Here is a 20,621-nt window from a genome sequence, read left to right on the forward strand (position 1 = left end):
AATCCAGGGTCCAACTAAATTAAGGCAGTTTTTAAAAACATTACAATACATTCATAGACTGTGTGCCCTCAGGCCCCTACTCCACCACCACCACCGCATATATACCGTACAAAACCCACGTGTACGTGTGTGTATAGTGCGTATGCTATCTTGTGTGTGTGTCTTTGACTATGTTTGTGTTGCTTTACACTCCCCGCTGTTCCATAAGGTGTTTTTTAAATCTAATTCTACTGCTGCATCAGTTACCTGATGTGGAATAGAGTTCCATGTAGTCATGGCTCTATGTAGTACTGTGCGCCTCCCATAGTCTGTTCTGGACTTGGGGACTGTGAAGAGACCTCTGGTGGCATGTCTTGTGGGGTATGCATGGGTGTCAGAGCTGTGCGCCAGTATTTCAAACAGACAGCTTGGTGCATTCAACATATCGATACCTCTCATAAATAAAAACAGTGATGAAGTCAATCTCTCCTCCACTTTGAGCCAGGAGAGATTTACATGCATCTAAGTATAGGTAAACGCTTGTAAATGGGAAAATTGAGGATTTTACAACCTGAAAGTAGTGTATGTGCCGCGAGAAACTGCAATTCATGGTTCGGTTTTGCCCCAGCTTCAAATATACGGCAGTGATAAGGACTCCTCCAGGTGAGCAGATTTTTAACAACAATATATTTGTCTCTTCTCTCTCTCTCTCTTTCTCCCTATCTCTCTCTCCGTCACTCTTTCTCCCTATCTCTCTCCGTTTCTCTTTCTCCCTATCTCTCTCTCCGTTTCTCTTTCTCCCTATCTCTCTCTGTTTCTCTTTCTCCCTATCTCTCTATACCTCTCCATCTCTTCCCTCTCTTTCTCTCTATCTCAGGTGAGCAGATCTTTGACATAGACAGTGGTCGTCACGCTCCGCTCCACTCCCCTCCGTCAGAACACTACACCATCATTTTCAACACCTTCGTCCTCATGCAGCTTTTCAACGAGATCAACGCCAGGAAGATCCACGGAGAGAGGAACGTCTTCGACGGAATCTTCAGGAACCCCATCTTCTGTTCCATCGTCTTCGGAACCTTCGCCATCCAGGTAAGAACCTTCTCCATCCAGGTAGGAAACATTCTCCATCCAGGTAGGAAACATTCTCCATCCAGGTAGGAAATATTCTCCATCCAGGTAGGACACATTCTCCATCCAGGTAGAAAACATTCTCCATCCAGGTAGGAAACATTCTCCATCCAGGTAGGAAACATTCTCCATCCAGGTAGGAAACATTCTCCATCCAGGTAGGAAATATTCTCCATCCAGGTAGGAAATATTCTCCATCCAGGTAGGAAATATTCACCATCCAGGTAGGAAATATTCTCCATCCAGGTAGGAAATATTCACCATCCAGGTAGGAAATATTCACCATCCAGGTAGGAAATATTCTCCATCCAGGTAGGAAATATTCTCCATCCAGGTAGGAAACATTCTCCATCCAGGTAGGAAACATTCTCCATCCAGGTAGGAAACATTCGCCATCCAGGTAGGAAACATTCTCCATCCAGGTAGGAAACATTCTCCATCCAGGTAAGAACAATTGCCATCCTGGTAGAAACGTTCCCTATGTGCCCTGGACCAAAGTAGTGCACCCTATTCCCTATGGGTCCTGGACCAAAGTAGTGCACCCTATTCCCTATGGGTCCTGGACCAAAGTAGTGCACCCTATTCCCTATGTGCCCTGGACCAAAGTAGTGCACCCTATTCCCTATGGGTCCTGGACCAAAGTAGTGCACCCTATTCCCTATGGGTCCTGGACCAAAGTAGTGCACCCTATTCCCTATGGGTCCTGGACCAAAGTAGTGCACCCTATTCCCTATGGGTCCTGGACCAAAGTAGTGCACCCTATTCCCTATGGGTCCTGGACCAAAGTAGTGCACCCTATTCCCTATGGGTCCTGGACCAAAGTAGTGCACCCTATTCCCTATAGGCCCTGGTCTAAAGTAGTGCACCCTATTCCCTATAGGCCCTGGTCTAAAGAAGTGCACCCTATTCCCTATAGGCCCTGGTCTAAAGTAGTGCACCCTATTCCCTATAGGCCCTGGTCTAAAGTAGTGCACCCTATTTCCTATAGGCCCTGGTCTAAAGTAGTGCACCCTATTCCCTATAGGCCCTGGTCTAAAGAAGTGCACCCTATTCCCTATAGGCCCTGGTCTAAAGTAGTGCACCCTATTCCCTATAGGCCCTGGTCTAAAGTAGTGCACCCTATTCCCTATGGGCCCTGGTCTAAAGTAGTGCACCCTATTCCCTATGGTTCCTGGTCTAAAGTAGTGCGCACTATTCCCTATAGGCCCTGGTCTAAAGTAGTGCACCCTATTCCCTATAGGCCCTGGTCTAAAGTAGTGCGCACTATTTTTATAGGCCCTGGTCTAAAGTAGTGCACCCTATTCCTTATAGGCCCTGGTCTAAAGTAGTGCACACTATTCCCTATAGGTCCTGGTCTAAAGTAGTGCGCACTATTTTTATAGGCCCTGGTCTAAAGTAGTGCACCCTATTTCTTATAGGCCCTGGTCTAAAGTAGTGCACACTATTCCCTATAGGCCCTGGTCTAAAGTTGTGCACCCTATTCCCTATAGGCCCTGGTCTAAAGTTGTGCACCCTATTCCCTATAGGCCCTGGTCCAAAGTAGTGTACACTATTCCCTATAGGCCCTGGTCTGAAGTTGTGCACCCTATTCCCTATAGGTCCTGGTCTAAAGTAGTGCACACTATTCCCTATAGGCCCTGGTCTAAAGTAGTGCACCCTATTCCCTATAGGCCCTGGTCTAAAGTAGTGCACACTATTTCCTATAGGCCCTGGTCTAAAGAAGTGCACACTATTCCCTATAGGCCCTGGTCTAAAGAAGTGCACCCTATTCCCTATAGGCCCTGGTCTAAAGAAGTGCACCCTATTCCCTATAGGCCCTGGTCTAAAGAAGTGCACCCTATTCCCTATAGGCCCTGGTCTAAAGAAGTGCACCCTATTCCCTATAGGCCCTGGTCTAAAGTAGTGCACACTATTCCCTATAGGCCCCCCTGGGTGTGTGTGTGTCTGTGTGTGTGTGTTTGGGTGTGTTTTTGGCTGTGTGTGTGTCTCTGTGTGTGTGGGTGTGTTTGGGTGTGGGTGTGTGTGTGTTTGTGTGTGTGTGTGTTTGGGTGTGTGTGTGTGTGTGTGTGTGTGTGTGTGTGTGTGTGTGTGTGTGTGTGTGTGTGTGTGTGTGTGTGTGTGTGTGTGTGTGTGTGGGGGTGTGTGTGTGTGTGTGTTGTGTGTGTGTGTGTGTGTGTGTGTGTGTGTGTGTGTTTGTGTGTGTGTTTGTGGTGTGTGGGTGTGTGTGTGGGTGTGTGTGTGTGTGTCTGTGTCTCTGTGTGTGTGTGTGTGTGGGTGTGTGTCTGTGGGTGCAGTAGGAAACTTGAGGTGCAGGTTTTCAGCACCAAGGATCTCCGGCCCAAATTCAAGCACTGTGTTTGTGTAGATGCTAAGGTATCATTGCGATTCGTAATGTAGTGTCCTATCTGTGTGTATCCAGATTGTGATCGTACAGTTTGGAGGGAAGCCGTTCAGTTGTACTCCTCTGGATTTGGAGAAGTGGGGCTGGTGTACCTTCCTTGGACTGGGAGAGTTAGTCTGGGGACAGGTAAGAATATCTTGACATAACTATAAATATATATTGGCATACCTATGAATATATCTTGACATACCTATACATATATATTGGCATACCTGTAAATATATATTGACATACCTATAAATATATATTGATATACCTATAAATATATATTGACATACCAATACATATATATTGGCATACCTATAAATATATATTGACATACCTATAAATATATATTGACATACCAATACATATATATTGGCATACCTATAAATATATATTGACATACCTATAAATATATATTGGCATACCTATAAATATATATTGACATACCAATAAATATATATTGGCATACCTATAAATATATATTGACCTACCTATAAATATACCTTGACATACCTATAAATATATATTGATATACCTATAAATATATCTTGATATACCTATAAATATGCATTTATATGCCTTGACAAACCTTTACAAACCTTGATTCCACATTTTGTTTGTGTTTCAGCCTGAATTCAAAATGGAATACATTGATTGTTCTCTGTCACCCAGCTACACACAATACACCACAATGACATCACAATACACCACAATGACACAGTTAAAACATGTTTTTAGAAATGTTTGCATGAGTAGCAGGCCGTTTACTCTGGGCACGTTTTTCATCCGGACGTGAAAATACTGCCCCCTACCCCAAAGAAGTTAAGTCAAAACTGTAACTCAGCCACATTCGCTGTCTTCTGGATAAGCATCTTCATTGCAGATTTGGCCTTGTGTTTTAGGTTATTGTCCTGCTTCTTTTTATCCTGAAAAACTCCCCAGTCCTTAACGATTAGAAGCATACCCATAACATGATGCAGCCATCACTATGCTTGAAAATATGGAGAGTGGTATTCCGTAATGTGTTGTATTGAACAGATGGAGAGTGGTACTCAGTAATGTGTTGTATTGAACAGACGGAGAGTGGTATTCAGTAATGTGTTGTATTGAACAGATGGAGAGTGGTACTCAGTAATGTGTTGTATTGAAGAGACGGAGAGTGGTACTCAGTAATGTGTTGTATTGAACAGATGGAGAGTGGTACTCAGTAATGTGTTGTATTGAACAGATGGAGAGTGATACTCAGTAATGTGTTGTATTGAACAGATGGAGAGTGGTACTCAGTAATGTGTTGTATTGAACAGACAGAGAGTGGTACTCAGTAATGTGTTGTATTGAACAGACGGAGAGTGGTACTCAGTAATGTGTTGTATTGAACAGACAGAGAGTGGTACTCAGTAATGTGTTGTATTGAACAGACGGAGAGTGGTACTCAGTAATGTGTTGTATTGAACAGACGGAGAGTGGTACTCAGTAATGTGTTGTATTGAACAGACGGAGAGTGGTACTCAGGATTGTGTTGTATTGAACAGACGGACAGTGGTACTCAGTAATGTGTTGTATTGAACAGATGGAGAGTGGTACTCAGTAATGTGTTGTATTGAACAGATGGAGAGTGGTACTCAGTAATGTGTTGTATTAAACAGATGGAGAGTGGTACTCAGTAATGTGTTGTATTGAACAGATGGAGAGTGGTACTCAGTAATGTGTTGTATTGAACAGATGGAGAGTGGTACTCAGTAATGTGTTGTATTGAACAGATGGAGAGTGGTACTCAGTAATGTGTTGTATTGAACAGACGGAGAGTGGTACTCAGTAATGTGTTGTATTGAACAGACGGAGAGTGGTACTCAGTAATGTGTTGTATTGAACAGATGGAGAGTGGTACTCAGTAATGTGTTGTATTGAACAGACGGAGAGTGGTACTCAGTAATGTGTTGTATTGAACAGACGGAGAGTGGTACTCAGTAATGTGTTGTATTGAACAGATGGAGAGTGGTACTCAGTAATGTGTTGTATTGAACAGATGGAGAGTGGTACTCAGTAATGTGTTGTATTGAACAGATGGAGAGTGGTACTCAGTAATGTGTTGTATTGAACATATAGAGAGTTGTACTCAGTAATGTGTTGTATTGAACAGATGGAGAGTGGTACTCAGTAATGTGTTGTATTGAAAACATGGAGAGTGGTACTCAGTAATGTGTTGTATTGAACAGATGGAGAGTGGTACTCAGTAATGTGTTGTATTGGACAGATGGAGAGTGGTATTCAGTAATGTGTTGTATTGAACAGATGGAGAGTGATACTCAGTAATGTGTTGTATTGAACAGATGGAGAGTTGTACTCAGTAATGTGTTGTATTGAACAGATGGAGAGTGGTACTCAGTAATGTGTTGTATTGAACAGATGGAGAGTGGTACTCAGTAATGTGTTGTATTGAACAGATGGAGAGTGATACTCAGTAATGTGTTGTATTGAACAGATGGAGAGTGGTACTCAGTAATGTGTTGTATTAAACAGATGGAGAGTGGTACTCAGTAATGTGTTGTATTGAACAGATGGAGAGTGGTACTCAGTAATGGGTTGTATTGAACAGATGGAGAGTGGTACTCAGTAATGTGTTGTATTGAACAGATGGAGAGTGGTACTCAGTAATGTGTTGTATTGAAGAGACGGAGAGTGGTACTCAGTAATGTGTTGTATTGAACAGATGGAGAGTGGTACTCAGTAATATGTTGTATTGAACAGATGGAGAGTGCTACTCAGTAATGTGTTGTATTAAACAGATGGAGAGTGGTACTCAGTAATGTGTTGTATTGAACAGATGGAGAGTGGTACTCAGTAATGTGTTGTATTAAACAGATGGAGAGTGGTACTCAGTAATGTGTTGTATTGAACAGATGGAGAGTGGTACTCAGTAATGTGTTGTATTGAACAGATGGAGAGTGGTACTCAATAATGTGTTGTATTGAACAGACGGAGAGTGGTACTCAGTAATGTGTTGTATTGAACAGATGGAGAGTGGTACTCAGTAATGTGTTGTATTGAACAGACGGAGAGTGGTACTCAGTAATGTGTTGTATTGAACAGACGGAGAGTGGTACTCAGTAATGTGTTGTATTGAACAGATGGAGAGTGGTACTCAGTAATGTGTTGTATTGAACAGATGGAGAGTGGTACTCAGTAATGTGTTGTATTGAACATATAGAGAGTTGTACTCAGTAATGTGTTGTATTGAACAGATGGAGAGTGGTACTCAGTAATGTGTTGTATTGAACAGATGGAGAGTGGTACTCAGTAATGTGTTGTATTGAACAGATGGAGAGTGGTACTCAGTAATGTGTTGTATTGGACAGATGGAGAGTGGTACTCAGTAATGTGTTGTATTGAACAGATGGAGAGTGATACTCAGTAATGTGTTGTATTGAACAGATGGAGAGTGGTACTCAGTAATGTGTTGTATTAAACAGATGGAGAGTGGTACTCAGTAATGTGTTGTATTGAACAGATGGAGAGTGGTACTCAGTAATGTGTTGTATTGAACAGATGGAGAGTGGTACTCAGTAATGTGTTGTATTGAACAGACGGAGAGTGGTACTCAGTAATGTGTTGTATTGAACAGATGGAGAGTGGTACTCAGTAATGGGTTGTATTGAAGAGACGGAGAGTGGTACTCAGTAATGTGTTGTATTGAACAGATGGAGAGTGGTACTCAGTAATGTGTTGTATTGAACAGATGGAGAGTGATACTCAGTAATGTGTTGTATTGAACAGATGGAGAGTGGTACTCAGTAATGTGTTGTATTGAACAGACAGAGAGTGGTACTCAGTAATGTGTTGTATTGAACAGACGGAGAGTGGTACTCAGTAATGTGTTGTATTGAACAGACAGAGAGTGGTACTCAGTAATGTGTTGTATTGAACAGACGGAGAGTGGTACTCAGTAATGTGTTGTATTGAACAGACGGAGAGTGGTACTCAGTAATGTGTTGTATTGAACAGACGGAGAGTGGTACTCAGGATTGTGTTGTATTGAACAGACGGACAGTGGTACTCAGTAATGTGTTGTATTGAACAGATGGAGAGTGGTACTCAGTAATGTGTTGTATTGAACAGATGGAGAGTGGTACTCAGTAATGTGTTGTATTAAACAGATGGAGAGTGGTACTCAGTAATGTGTTGTATTGAACAGATGGAGAGTGGTACTCAGTAATGTGTTGTATTGAACAGATGGAGAGTGGTACTCAGTAATGTGTTGTATTGAACAGATGGAGAGTGGTACTCAGTAATGTGTTGTATTGAACAGACGGAGAGTGGTACTCAGTAATGTGTTGTATTGAACAGACGGAGAGTGGTACTCAGTAATGTGTTGTATTGAACAGATGGAGAGTGGTACTCAGTAATGTGTTGTATTGAACAGACGGAGAGTGGTACTCAGTAATGTGTTGTATTGAACAGACGGAGAGTGGTACTCAGTAATGTGTTGTATTGAACAGATGGAGAGTGGTACTCAGTAATGTGTTGTATTGAACAGATGGAGAGTGGTACTCAGTAATGTGTTGTATTGAACAGATGGAGAGTGGTACTCAGTAATGTGTTGTATTGAACATATAGAGAGTTGTACTCAGTAATGTGTTGTATTGAACAGATGGAGAGTGGTACTCAGTAATGTGTTGTATTGAAAACATGGAGAGTGGTACTCAGTAATGTGTTGTATTGAACAGATGGAGAGTGGTACTCAGTAATGTGTTGTATTGGACAGATGGAGAGTGGTATTCAGTAATGTGTTGTATTGAACAGATGGAGAGTGATACTCAGTAATGTGTTGTATTGAACAGATCGAGAGTTGTACTCAGTAATGTGTTGTATTGAACAGATGGAGAGTGGTACTCAGTAATGTGTTGTATTGAACAGATGGAGAGTGGTACTCAGTAATGTGTTGTATTGAACAGATGGAGAGTGATACTCAGTAATGTGTTGTATTGAACAGATGGAGAGTGGTACTCAGTAATGTGTTGTATTAAACAGATGGAGAGTGGTACTCAGTAATGTGTTGTATTGAACAGATGGAGAGTGGTACTCAGTAATGGGTTGTATTGAACAGATGGAGAGTGGTACTCAGTAATGTGTTGTATTGAACAGATGGAGAGTGGTACTCAGTAATGTGTTGTATTGAAGAGACGGAGAGTGGTACTCAGTAATGTGTTGTATTGAACAGATGGAGAGTGGTACTCAGTAATGTGTTGTATTGAACAGATGGAGAGTGCTACTCAGTAATGTGTTGTATTAAACAGATGGAGAGTGGTACTCAGTAATGTGTTGTATTGAACAGATGGAGAGTGGTACTCAGTAATGTGTTGTATTAAACAGATGGAGAGTGGTACTCAGTAATGTGTTGTATTGAACAGATGGAGAGTGGTACTCAGTAATGTGTTGTATTGAACAGATGGAGAGTGGTACTCAATAATGTGTTGTATTGAACAGACGGAGAGTGGTACTCAGTAATGTGTTGTATTGAACAGATGGAGAGTGGTACTCAGTAATGTGTTGTATTGAACAGACGGAGAGTGGTACTCAGTAATGTGTTGTATTGAACAGACGGAGAGTGGTACTCAGTAATGTGTTGTATTGAACAGATGGAGAGTGGTACTCAGTAATGTGTTGTATTGAACAGATGGAGAGTGGTACTCAGTAATGTGTTGTATTGAACATATAGAGAGTTGTACTCAGTAATGTGTTGTATTGAACAGATGGAGAGTGTTACTCAGTAATGTGTTGTATTGAACAGATGGAGAGTGGTACTCAGTAATGTGTTGTATTGAACAGATGGAGAGTGGTATTCAGTAATGTGTTGTATTGGACAGATGGAGAGTGGTACTCAGTAATGTGTTGTATTGAACAGATGGAGAGTGATACTCAGTAATGTGTTGTATTGAACAGATGGAGAGTAGTACTCAGTAATGTGTTGTATTAAACAGATGGAGAGTGGTACTCAGTAATGTGTTGTATTGAACAGATGGAGAGTGGTACTCAGTAATGTGTTGTATTGAACAGATGGAGAGTGGTACTCAGTAATGTGTTGTATTGAACAGATGGAGAGTGGTACTCAGTAATGTGTTGTATTGGACAGATGGAGAGTGGTACTCAGTAATGTGTTGTATTGAACAGATGGAGAGTGATACTCAGTAATGTGTTGTATTGAACAGATGGAGAGTGGTACTCAGTAATGTGTTGTATTGAACAGATGGAGAGTGGTACTCAGTAATGTGTTGTATTGAACAGATGGAGAGTGGTACTCAGTAATGTGTTGTATTGAACAGATGGAGAGTGGTACTCAGTAATGGGTTGTATTGAACAGATGGAGAGTGGTACTCAGTAATGTGTTGTATTGAAAACATGGAGAGTGGTACTCAGTAATGTGTTGTATTGAACAGATGGAGAGTGGTACTCAGTAATGTGTTGTATTGAACAGATGGAGAGTGGTACTCAGTAATGTGTTGTATTGGACAGATGGAGAGTGGTATTCAGTAATGTGTTGTATTGAACAGATGGAGAGTGATACTCAGTAATGTGTTGTATTGAACAGATGGAGAGTTGTACTCAGTAATGTGTTGTATTGAACAGATGGAGAGTGGTACTCAGTAATGTGTTGTATTGAACAGATGGAGAGTGGTACTCAGTAATGTGTTGTATTGAACAGATGGAGAGTGGTACTCAGTAATGTGTTGTATTGGACAGATGAAGAGTGGTACTCAGTAATGTGTTGTATTGAACAGATGGAGAGTGATACTCAGTAATGTGTTGTATTGAACAGACGGAGAGTGGTACTCAGTAATGTGTTGTATTGAACAGACGGAGAGTGGTACTCAGTAATGTGTTGTATTGAACAGATGGAGAGTGGTACTCAGTAATGTGTTGTATTGAACAGATGGAGAGTGGTACTCAGTAATGTGTTGTATTGAACAGATGGAGAGTGGTACTCAGTAATGTGTTGTATTGAACAGACGGAGAGTGGTACTCAGTAATGTGTTGTATTGAACAGACGGAGAGTGGTACTCAGTAATGTGTTGTATTGAACAGATGGAGAGTGGTACTCAGTAATGTGTTGTATTGAACAGACGGAGAGTGGTACTCAGTAATGTGTTGTATTGAACAGACGGAGAGTGGTACTCAGTAATGTGTTGTATTGAACAGATGGAGAGTGGTACTCAGTAATGTGTTGTATTGAACAGATGGAGAGTGGTACTCAGTAATGTGTTGTATTGAACAGATGGAGAGTGGTACTCAGTAATGTGTTGTATTGAACATATAGAGAGTTGTACTCAGTAATGTGTTGTATTGAACAGATGGAGAGTGGTACTCAGTAATGTGTTGTATTGAAAACATGGAGAGTGGTACTCAGTAATGTGTTGTATTGAACAGATGGAGAGTGGTACTCAGTAATGTGTTGTATTGAACAGATGGAGAGTGGTACTCAGTAATGTGTTGTATTGGACAGATGGAGAGTGGTATTCAGTAATGTGTTGTATTGAACAGATGGAGAGTGATACTCAGTAATGTGTTGTATTGAACAGATGGAGAGTTGTACTCAGTAATGTGTTGTATTGAACAGATGGAGAGTGGTACTCAGTAATGTGTTGTATTGAACAGATGGAGAGTGGTACTCAGTAATGTGTTGTATTGAACAGATGGAGAGTGATACTCAGTAATGTGTTGTATTGAACAGATGGAGAGTGGTACTCAGTAATGTGTTGTATTAAACAGATGGAGAGTGGTACTCAGTAATGTGTTGTATTGAACAGATGGAGAGTGGTACTCAGTAATGGGTTGTATTGAACAGATGGAGAGTGGTACTCAGTAATGTGTTGTATTGAACAGATGGAGAGTGGTACTCAGTAATGGGTTGTATTGAAGAGACGGAGAGTGGTACTCAGTAATGTGTTGTATTGAACAGATGGAGAGTGGTACTCAGTAATGTGTTGTATTGAACAGATGGAGAGTGCTACTCAGTAATGTGTTGTATTAAACAGATGGAGAGTGGTACTCAGTAATGTGTTGTATTGAACAGATGGAGAGTGGTACTCAGTAATGTGTTGTATTAAACAGATGGAGAGTGGTACTCAGTAATGTGTTGTATTGAACAGATGGAGAGTGGTACTCAGTAATGTGTTGTATTGAACAGATGGAGAGTGGTACTCAATAATGTGTTGTATTGAACAGACTGAGAGTGGTACTCAGTAATGTGTTGTATTGAACAGATGGAGAGTGGTACTCAGTAATGTGTTGTATTGAACAGACGGAGAGTGGTACTCAGTAATGTGTTGTATTGAACAGACGGAGAGTGGTACTCAGTAATGTGTTGTATTGAACAGATGGAGAGTGGTACTCAGTAATGTGTTGTATTGAACAGATGGAGAGTGGTACTCAGTAATGTGTTGTATTGAACATATAGAGAGTTGTACTCAGTAATGTGTTGTATTGAACAGATGGAGAGTGGTACTCAGTAATGTGTTGTATTGAACAGATGGAGAGTGGTGCTCAGTAATGTGTTGTATTGAACAGATGGAGAGTGGTACTCAGTAATGTGTTGTATTGGACAGATGGAGAGTGGTACTCAGTAATGTGTTGTATTGAACAGATGGAGAGTGATACTCAGTAATGTGTTGTATTGAACAGATGGAGAGTGGTACTCAGTAATGTGTTGTATTAAACAGATGGAGAGTGGTACTCAGTAATGTGTTGTATTGAACAGATGGAGAGTGGTACTCAGTAATGTGTTGTATTGAACAGATGGAGAGTGGTACTCAGTAATGTGTTGTATTGAACAGATGGAGAGTGGTACTCAGTAATGTGTTGTATTGGACAGATGGAGAGTGGTACTCAGTAATGTGTTGTATTGAACAGATGGAGAGTGATACTCAGTAATGTGTTGTATTGAACAGATGGAGAGTGGTACTCAGTAATGTGTTGTATTAAACAGATGGAGAGTGGTACTCAGTAATGTGTTGTATTGAACAGATGGAGAGTGGTACTCAGTAATGTGTTGTATTGAACAGATGGAGAGTGGTACTCAGTAATGTGTTGTATTGAACAGATGGAGAGTGGTACTCAGTAATGGGTTGTATTGAACAGATGGAGAGTGGTACTCAGTAATGTGTTGTATTGAAAACATGGAGAGTGGTACTCAGTAATGTGTTGTATTGAACAGATGGAGAGTGGTACTCAGTAATGTGTTGTATTGAACAGATGGAGAGTGGTACTCAGTAATGTGTTGTATTGAACAGATGGAGAGTGGTACTCAGTAATGTGTTGTATTGAACAGATGGAGAGTGGTACTCAATAATGTGTTGTATTGAACAGACTGAGAGTGGTACTCAGTAATGTGTTGTATTGAACAGATGGAGAGTGGTACTCAGTAATGTGTTGTATTGAACAGACGGAGAGTGGTACTCAGTAATGTGTTGTATTGAACAGACGGAGAGTGGTACTCAGTAATGTGTTGTATTGAACAGATGGAGAGTGGTACTCAGTAATGTGTTGTATTGAACAGATGGAGAGTGGTACTCAGTAATGTGTTGTATTGAACATATAGAGAGTTGTACTCAGTAATGTGTTGTATTGAACAGATGGAGAGTGGTACTCAGTAATGTGTTGTATTGAACAGATGGAGAGTGGTACTCAGTAATGTGTTGTATTGAACAGATGGAGAGTGGTACTCAGTAATGTGTTGTATTGGACAGATGGAGAGTGGTACTCAGTAATGTGTTGTATTGAACAGATGGAGAGTGATACTCAGTAATGTGTTGTATTGAACAGATGGAGAGTGGTACTCAGTAATGTGTTGTATTAAACAGATGGAGAGTGGTACTCAGTAATGTGTTGTATTGAACAGATGGAGAGTGGTACTCAGTAATGTGTTGTATTGAACAGATGGAGAGTGGTACTCAGTAATGTGTTGTATTGAACAGATGGAGAGTGGTACTCAGTAATGTGTTGTATTGGACAGATGGAGAGTGGTACTCAGTAATGTGTTGTATTGAACAGATGGAGAGTGATACTCAGTAATGTGTTGTATTGAACAGATGGAGAGTGGTACTCAGTAATGTGTTGTATTAAACAGATGGAGAGTGGTACTCAGTAATGTGTTGTATTGAACAGATGGAGAGTGGTACTCAGTAATGTGTTGTATTGAACAGATGGAGAGTGGTACTCAGTAATGTGTTGTATTGGACAGATGGAGAGTGGTATTCAGTAATGTGTTGTATTGAACAGATGGAGAGTGATACTCAGTAATGTGTTGTATTGAACAGATGGAGAGTTGTACTCAGTAATGTGTTGTATTGAACAGATGGAGAGTGGTACTCAGTAATGTGTTGTATTGAACAGATGGAGAGTGGTACTCAGTAATGTGTTGTATTGAACAGATGGAGAGTGATACTCAGTAATGTGTTGTATTGAACAGATGGAGAGTGGTACTCAGTAATGTGTTGTATTAAACAGATGGAGAGTGGTACTCAGTAATGTGTTGTATTGAACAGATGGAGAGTGGTACTCAGTAATGGGTTGTATTGAACAGATGGAGAGTGGTACTCAGTAATGTGTTGTATTGAACAGATGGAGAGTGGTACTCAGTAATGGGTTGTATTGAAGAGACGGAGAGTGGTACTCAGTAATGTGTTGTATTGAACAGATGGAGAGTGGTACTCAGTAATGTGTTGTATTGAACAGATGGAGAGTGCTACTCAGTAATGTGTTGTATTAAACAGATGGAGAGTGGTACTCAGTAATGTGTTGTATTGAACAGATGGAGAGTGGTACTCAGTAATGTGTTGTATTAAACAGATGGAGAGTGGTACTCAGTAATGTGTTGTATTGAACAGATGGAGAGTGGTACTCAGTAATGTGTTGTATTGAACAGATGGAGAGTGGTACTCAATAATGTGTTGTATTGAACAGACTGAGAGTGGTACTCAGTAATGTGTTGTATTGAACAGATGGAGAGTGGTACTCAGTAATGTGTTGTATTGAACAGACGGAGAGTGGTACTCAGTAATGTGTTGTATTGAACAGACGGAGAGTGGTACTCAGTAATGTGTTGTATTGAACAGATGGAGAGTGGTACTCAGTAATGTGTTGTATTGAACAGATGGAGAGTGGTACTCAGTAATGTGTTGTATTGAACATATAGAGAGTTGTACTCAGTAATGTGTTGTATTGAACAGATGGAGAGTGGTACTCAGTAATGTGTTGTATTGAACAGATGGAGAGTGGTGCTCAGTAATGTGTTGTATTGAACAGATGGAGAGTGGTACTCAGTAATGTGTTGTATTGGACAGATGGAGAGTGGTACTCAGTAATGTGTTGTATTGAACAGATGGAGAGTGATACTCAGTAATGTGTTGTATTGAACAGATGGAGAGTGGTACTCAGTAATGTGTTGTATTAAACAGATGGAGAGTGGTACTCAGTAATGTGTTGTATTGAACAGATGGAGAGTGGTACTCAGTAATGTGTTGTATTGAACAGATGGAGAGTGGTACTCAGTAATGTGTTGTATTGAACAGATGGAGAGTGGTACTCAGTAATGTGTTGTATTGGACAGATGGAGAGTGGTACTCAGTAATGTGTTGTATTGAACAGATGGAGAGTGATACTCAGTAATGTGTTGTATTGAACAGATGGAGAGTGGTACTCAGTAATGTGTTGTATTAAACAGATGGAGAGTGGTACTCAGTAATGTGTTGTATTGAACAGATGGAGAGTGGTACTCAGTAATGTGTTGTATTGAACAGATGGAGAGTGGTACTCAGTAATGTGTTGTATTGAACAGATGGAGAGTGGTACTCAGTAATGGGTTGTATTGAACAGATGGAGAGTGGTACTCAGTAATGTGTTGTATTGAAAACATGGAGAGTGGTACTCAGTAATGTGTTGTATTGAACAGATGGAGAGTGGTACTCAGTAATGTGTTGTATTGAACAGATGGAGAGTGGTACTCAGTAATGTGTTGTATTGAACAGATGGAGAGTGGTACTCAGTAATGTGTTGTATTGAACAGATGGAGAGTGGTACTCAATAATGTGTTGTATTGAACAGACTGAGAGTGGTACTCAGTAATGTGTTGTATTGAACAGATGGAGAGTGGTACTCAGTAATGTGTTGTATTGAACAGACGGAGAGTGGTACTCAGTAATGTGTTGTATTGAACAGACGGAGAGTGGTACTCAGTAATGTGTTGTATTGAACAGATGGAGAGTGGTACTCAGTAATGTGTTGTATTGAACAGATGGAGAGTGGTACTCAGTAATGTGTTGTATTGAACATATAGAGAGTTGTACTCAGTAATGTGTTGTATTGAACAGATGGAGAGTGGTACTCAGTAATGTGTTGTATTGAACAGATGGAGAGTGGTACTCAGTAATGTGTTGTATTGAACAGATGGAGAGTGGTACTCAGTAATGTGTTGTATTGGACAGATGGAGAGTGGTACTCAGTAATGTGTTGTATTGAACAGATGGAGAGTGATACTCAGTAATGTGTTGTATTGAACAGATGGAGAGTGGTACTCAGTAATGTGTTGTATTAAACAGATGGAGAGTGGTACTCAGTAATGTGTTGTATTGAACAGATGGAGAGTGGTACTCAGTAATGTGTTGTATTGAACAGATGGAGAGTGGTACTCAGTAATGTGTTGTATTGAACAGATGGAGAGTGGTACTCAGTAATGTGTTGTATTGGACAGATGGAGAGTGGTACTCAGTAATGTGTTGTATTGAACAGATGGAGAGTGATACTCAGTAATGTGTTGTATTGAACAGATGGAGAGTGGTACTCAGTAATGTGTTGTATTAAACAGATGGAGAGTGGTACTCAGTAATGTGTTGTATTGAACAGATGGAGAGTGGTACTCAGTAATGTGTTGTATTGAACAGATGGAGAGTGGTACTCAGTAATGTGTTGTATTGAACAGATGGAGAGTGGTACTCAGTAATGGGTTGTATTGAACAGATGGAGAGTGGTACTCAGTAATGTGTTGTATTGAAAACATGGAGAGTGGTACTCAGTAATGTGTTGTATTGAACAGATGGAGAGTGGTACTCAGTAATGTGTTGTATTGAACAGATGGAGAGTGGTACTCAGTAATGTGTTGTATTGGACAGATGGAGAGTGTTATTCAGTAATGTGTTGTATTGAACAGATGGAGAGTGATACTCAGTAATGTGTTGTATTGAACAGATGGAGAGTTGTACTCAGTAATGTGTTGTATTGAACAGATGGAGAGTGGTACTCAGTAATGTGTTGTATTGAACAGATGGAGAGTGGTACTCAGTAATGTGTTGTATTGAACAGATGGAGAGTGGTACTCAGTAATGTGTTGTATTGGACAGATGGAGAGTGGTACTCAGTAATGTGTTGTATTGAACAGATGGAGAGTGATACTCAGTAATGTGTTGTATTGAACAGATGGAGAGTGGTACTCAGTAATGTGTTGTATTAAACAGATGGAGAGTGGTACTCAGTAATGTGTTGTATTGAACAGATGGAGAGTGGTACTCAGTAATGTGTTGTATTGAACAGATGGAGAGTGGTACTCAGTAATGTGTTGTATTGAACAGATGGAGAGTGGTACTCAGTAATGGGTTGTATTGAACAGATGGAGAGTGGTACTCAGTAATGTGTTGTATTGAACAGATGGAGAGTGGTACTCAGTAATGGGTTGTATTGAAGAGACGGAGAGTGGTACTCAGTAATGTGTTGTATTGAACAGATGGAGAGTGGTACTCAGTAATGTGTTGTATTGAACAGATGGAGAGTGGTACTCAGTAATGTGTTGTATTAAACAGATGGAGAGTGGTACTCAGTAATGTGTTGTATTGAACAGATGGAGAGTGGTACTCAGTAATGTGTTGTATTAAACAGATGGAGAGTGGTACTCAGTAATGTGTTGTATTGAACAGATGGAGAGTGGTACTCAGTAATGTGTTGTATTGAACAGATGGAGAGTGGTACTCAATAATGTGTTGTATTGAACAGACGGAGAGTGGTACTCAGTAATGTGTTGTATTGAACAGACGGAGAGTGGTACTCAGTAATGTGTTGTATTGAACAGATGGAGAGTGGTACTCAGTAATGTGTTGTATTGAACAGACGGAGAGTGATACTCAGTAATGTGTTGTATTGAACAGACGGAGAGTGGTACTCAGTAATGTGTTGTATTGAACAGATGGAGAGTGGTACTCAGTAATGTGTTGTATTGAACAGATGGAGAGTGGTACTCAGTAATGTGTTGTATTGAACATATAGAGAGTTGTACTCAGTAATGTGTTGTATTGAACAGATGGAGAGTGGTACTCAGTAATGTGTTGTATTGAACAGATGGAGAGTGGTACTCAGTAATGTGTTGTATTGAACAGATGGAGAGTGGTACTCAGTAATGTGTTGTATTGGACAGATGGAGAGTGGTACTCAGTAATGTGTTGTATTGAACAGATGGAGAGTGATACTCAGTAATGTGTTGTATTGAACAGATGGAGAGTGGTACTCAGTAATGTGTTGTATTAAACAGATGGAGAGTGGTACTCAGTAATGTGTTGTATTGAACAGATGGAGAGTGGTACTCAGTAATGTGTTGTATTGGACAGATGGAGAGTGGTACTCAGTAATGTGTTGTATTGAACAGATGGAGAGTGGTACTCAGTAATGTGTTGTATTGGACAGATGGAGAGTGGTATTCAGTAATGTGTTGTATTGAACAGATGGAGAGTGATACTCAGTAATGTGTTGTATTGAACAGATGGAGAGTTGTACTCAGTAATGTGTTGTATTGAACAGATGGAGAGTGGTACTCAGTAATGTGTTGTATTGAACAGATGGAGAGTGGTACTCAGTAATGTGTTGTATTGAACAGATGGAGAGTGGTACTCAGTAATGTGTTGTATTGGACAGATGGAGAGTGGTACTCAGTAATGTGTTGTATTGAACAGATGGAGAGTGATACTCAGTAATGTGTTGTATTGAACAGACGGAGAGTGGTACTCAGTAATGTGTTGTATTGAACAGACGGAGAGTGGTACTCAGTAATGTGTTGTATTGAACAGATGGAGAGTGGTACTCAGTAATGTGTTGTATTGAACAGATGGAGAGTGGTACTCAGTAATGTGTTGTATTGAACAGACGGAGAGTGGTACTCAGTAATGTGTTGTATTGAACAGACGGAGAGTGGTACTCAGTAATGTGTTGTATTGAACAGACGGAGAGTGGTACTCAGTAATGTGTTGTATTGAACAGATGGAGAGTGGTACTCAGTAATGTGTTGTATTGAACAGACGGAGAGTGGTACTCAGTAATGTGTTGTATTGAACAGACGGAGAGTGGTACTCAGTAATGTGTTGTATTGAACAGATGGAGAGTGGTACTCAGTAATGTGTTGTATTGAACAGACGGAGAGTGGTACTCAGTAATGTGTTGTATTGAACAGACGGAGAGTGGTACTCAGTAATGTGTTGTATTGAACAGATGGAGAGTGGTACTCAGTAATGTGTTGTATTGAACATATAGAGAGTTGTACTCAGTAATGTGTTGTATTGAACAGATGGAGAGTGGTACTCAGTAATGTGTTGTATTGAAAACATGGAGAGTGGTACTCAGTAATGTGTTGTATTGAACAGATGGAGAGTGGTACTCAGTAATGTGTTGTATTGAACAGATGGAGAGTGGTACTCAGTAATGTGTTGTATTGGACAGATGGAGAGTGGTATTCAGTAATGTGTTGTATTGAACAGATGGAGAGTGATACTCAGTAATGTGTTGTATTGAACAGATGGAGAGTTGTACTCAGTAATGTGTTGTATTGAACAGATGGAGAGTGGTACTCAGTAATGTGTTGTATTGAACAGATGGAGAGTGGTACTCAGTAATGTGTTGTATTGAACAGATGGAGAGTGATACTCAGTAATGTGTTGTATTGAACAGATGGAGAGTGGTACTCAGTAATGTGTTGTATTAAACAGATGGAGAGTGGTACTCAGTAATGTGTTGTATTGAACAGATGGAGAGTGGTACTCAGTAATGGGTTGTATTGAACAGATGGAGAGTGGTACTCAGTAATGTGTTGTATTGAACAGATGGAGAGTGGTACTCAGTAATGGGTTGTATTGAAGAGACGGAGAGTGGTACTCAGTAATGTGTTGTATTGAACAGATGGAGAGTGGTACTCAGTAATGTGTTGTATTGAACAGATGGAGAGTGCTACTCAGTAATGTGTTGTATTAAACAGATGGAGAGTGGTACTCAGTAATGTTTTGTATTGAACAGATGGAGAGTGGTACTCAGTAATGTGTTGTATTAAACAGATGGAGAGTGGTACTCAGTAATGTGTTGTATTGAACAGATGGAGAGTGGTACTCAGTAATGTGTTGTATTGAACAGATGGAGAGTGGTACTCAATAATGTGTTGTATTGAACAGACTGAGAGTGGTACTCAGTAATGTGTTGTATTGAACAGATGGAGAGTGGTACTCAGTAATGTGTTGTATTGAACAGACGGAGAGTGGTACTCAGTAATGTGTTGTATTGAACAGACGGAGAGTGGTACTCAGTAATGTGTTGTATTGAACAGATGGAGAGTGGTACTCAGTAATGTGTTGTATTGAACATATAGAGAGTTGTACTCAGTAATGTGTTGTATTGAACAGATGGAGAGTGGTACTCAGTAATGTGTTGTATTGAACAGATGGAGAGTGGTACTCAGTAATGTGTTGTATTGAACAGATGGAGAGTGGTACTCAGTAATGTGTTGTATTGGACAGATGGAGAGTGGTACTCAGTAATGTGTTGTATTGAACAGATGGAGAGTGATACTCAGTAATGTGTTGTATTGAACAGATGGAGAGTGGTACTCAGTAATGTGTTGTATTAAACAGATGGAGAGTGGTACTCAGTAATGTGTTGTATTGAACAGATGGAGAGTGGTACTCAGTAATGTGTTGTATTGAACAGATGGAGAGTGGTACTCAGTAATGTGTTGTATTGAACAGATGGAGAGTGGTACTCAGTAATGTGTTGTATTGGACAGATGGAGAGTGGTACTCAGTAATGTGTTGTATTGAACAGATGGAGAGTGATACTC

The 20,621-nt window shown here is 40.4% G+C and overlaps 1 protein-coding gene across 17 annotated transcripts in view; it reads left to right on the plus strand.

The window, feature by feature from the left end:
- Positions 1-20,621, plus strand: part of LOC139553097 (plasma membrane calcium-transporting ATPase 2-like) — a 256,276-nt gene that overhangs the window by 214,883 nt on the left and 20,772 nt on the right. For all 17 annotated transcript variants that reach the window (XM_071365060.1, XM_071365054.1, XM_071365079.1 and 14 more), the window contains 2 exons: positions 857-1,068; positions 3,527-3,634. In XM_071365060.1, the coding sequence (XP_071221161.1) occupies positions 857-1,068; positions 3,527-3,634 (320 nt within the window). The remainder of the gene's footprint in view (positions 1-856; positions 1,069-3,526; positions 3,635-20,621) is intronic.

Source organism: Salvelinus alpinus, chromosome 2 (genome assembly GCF_045679555.1).
Source record: "Salvelinus alpinus chromosome 2, SLU_Salpinus.1, whole genome shotgun sequence".
Classification (NCBI taxonomy): domain Eukaryota; kingdom Metazoa; phylum Chordata; class Actinopteri; order Salmoniformes; family Salmonidae; genus Salvelinus; species Salvelinus alpinus.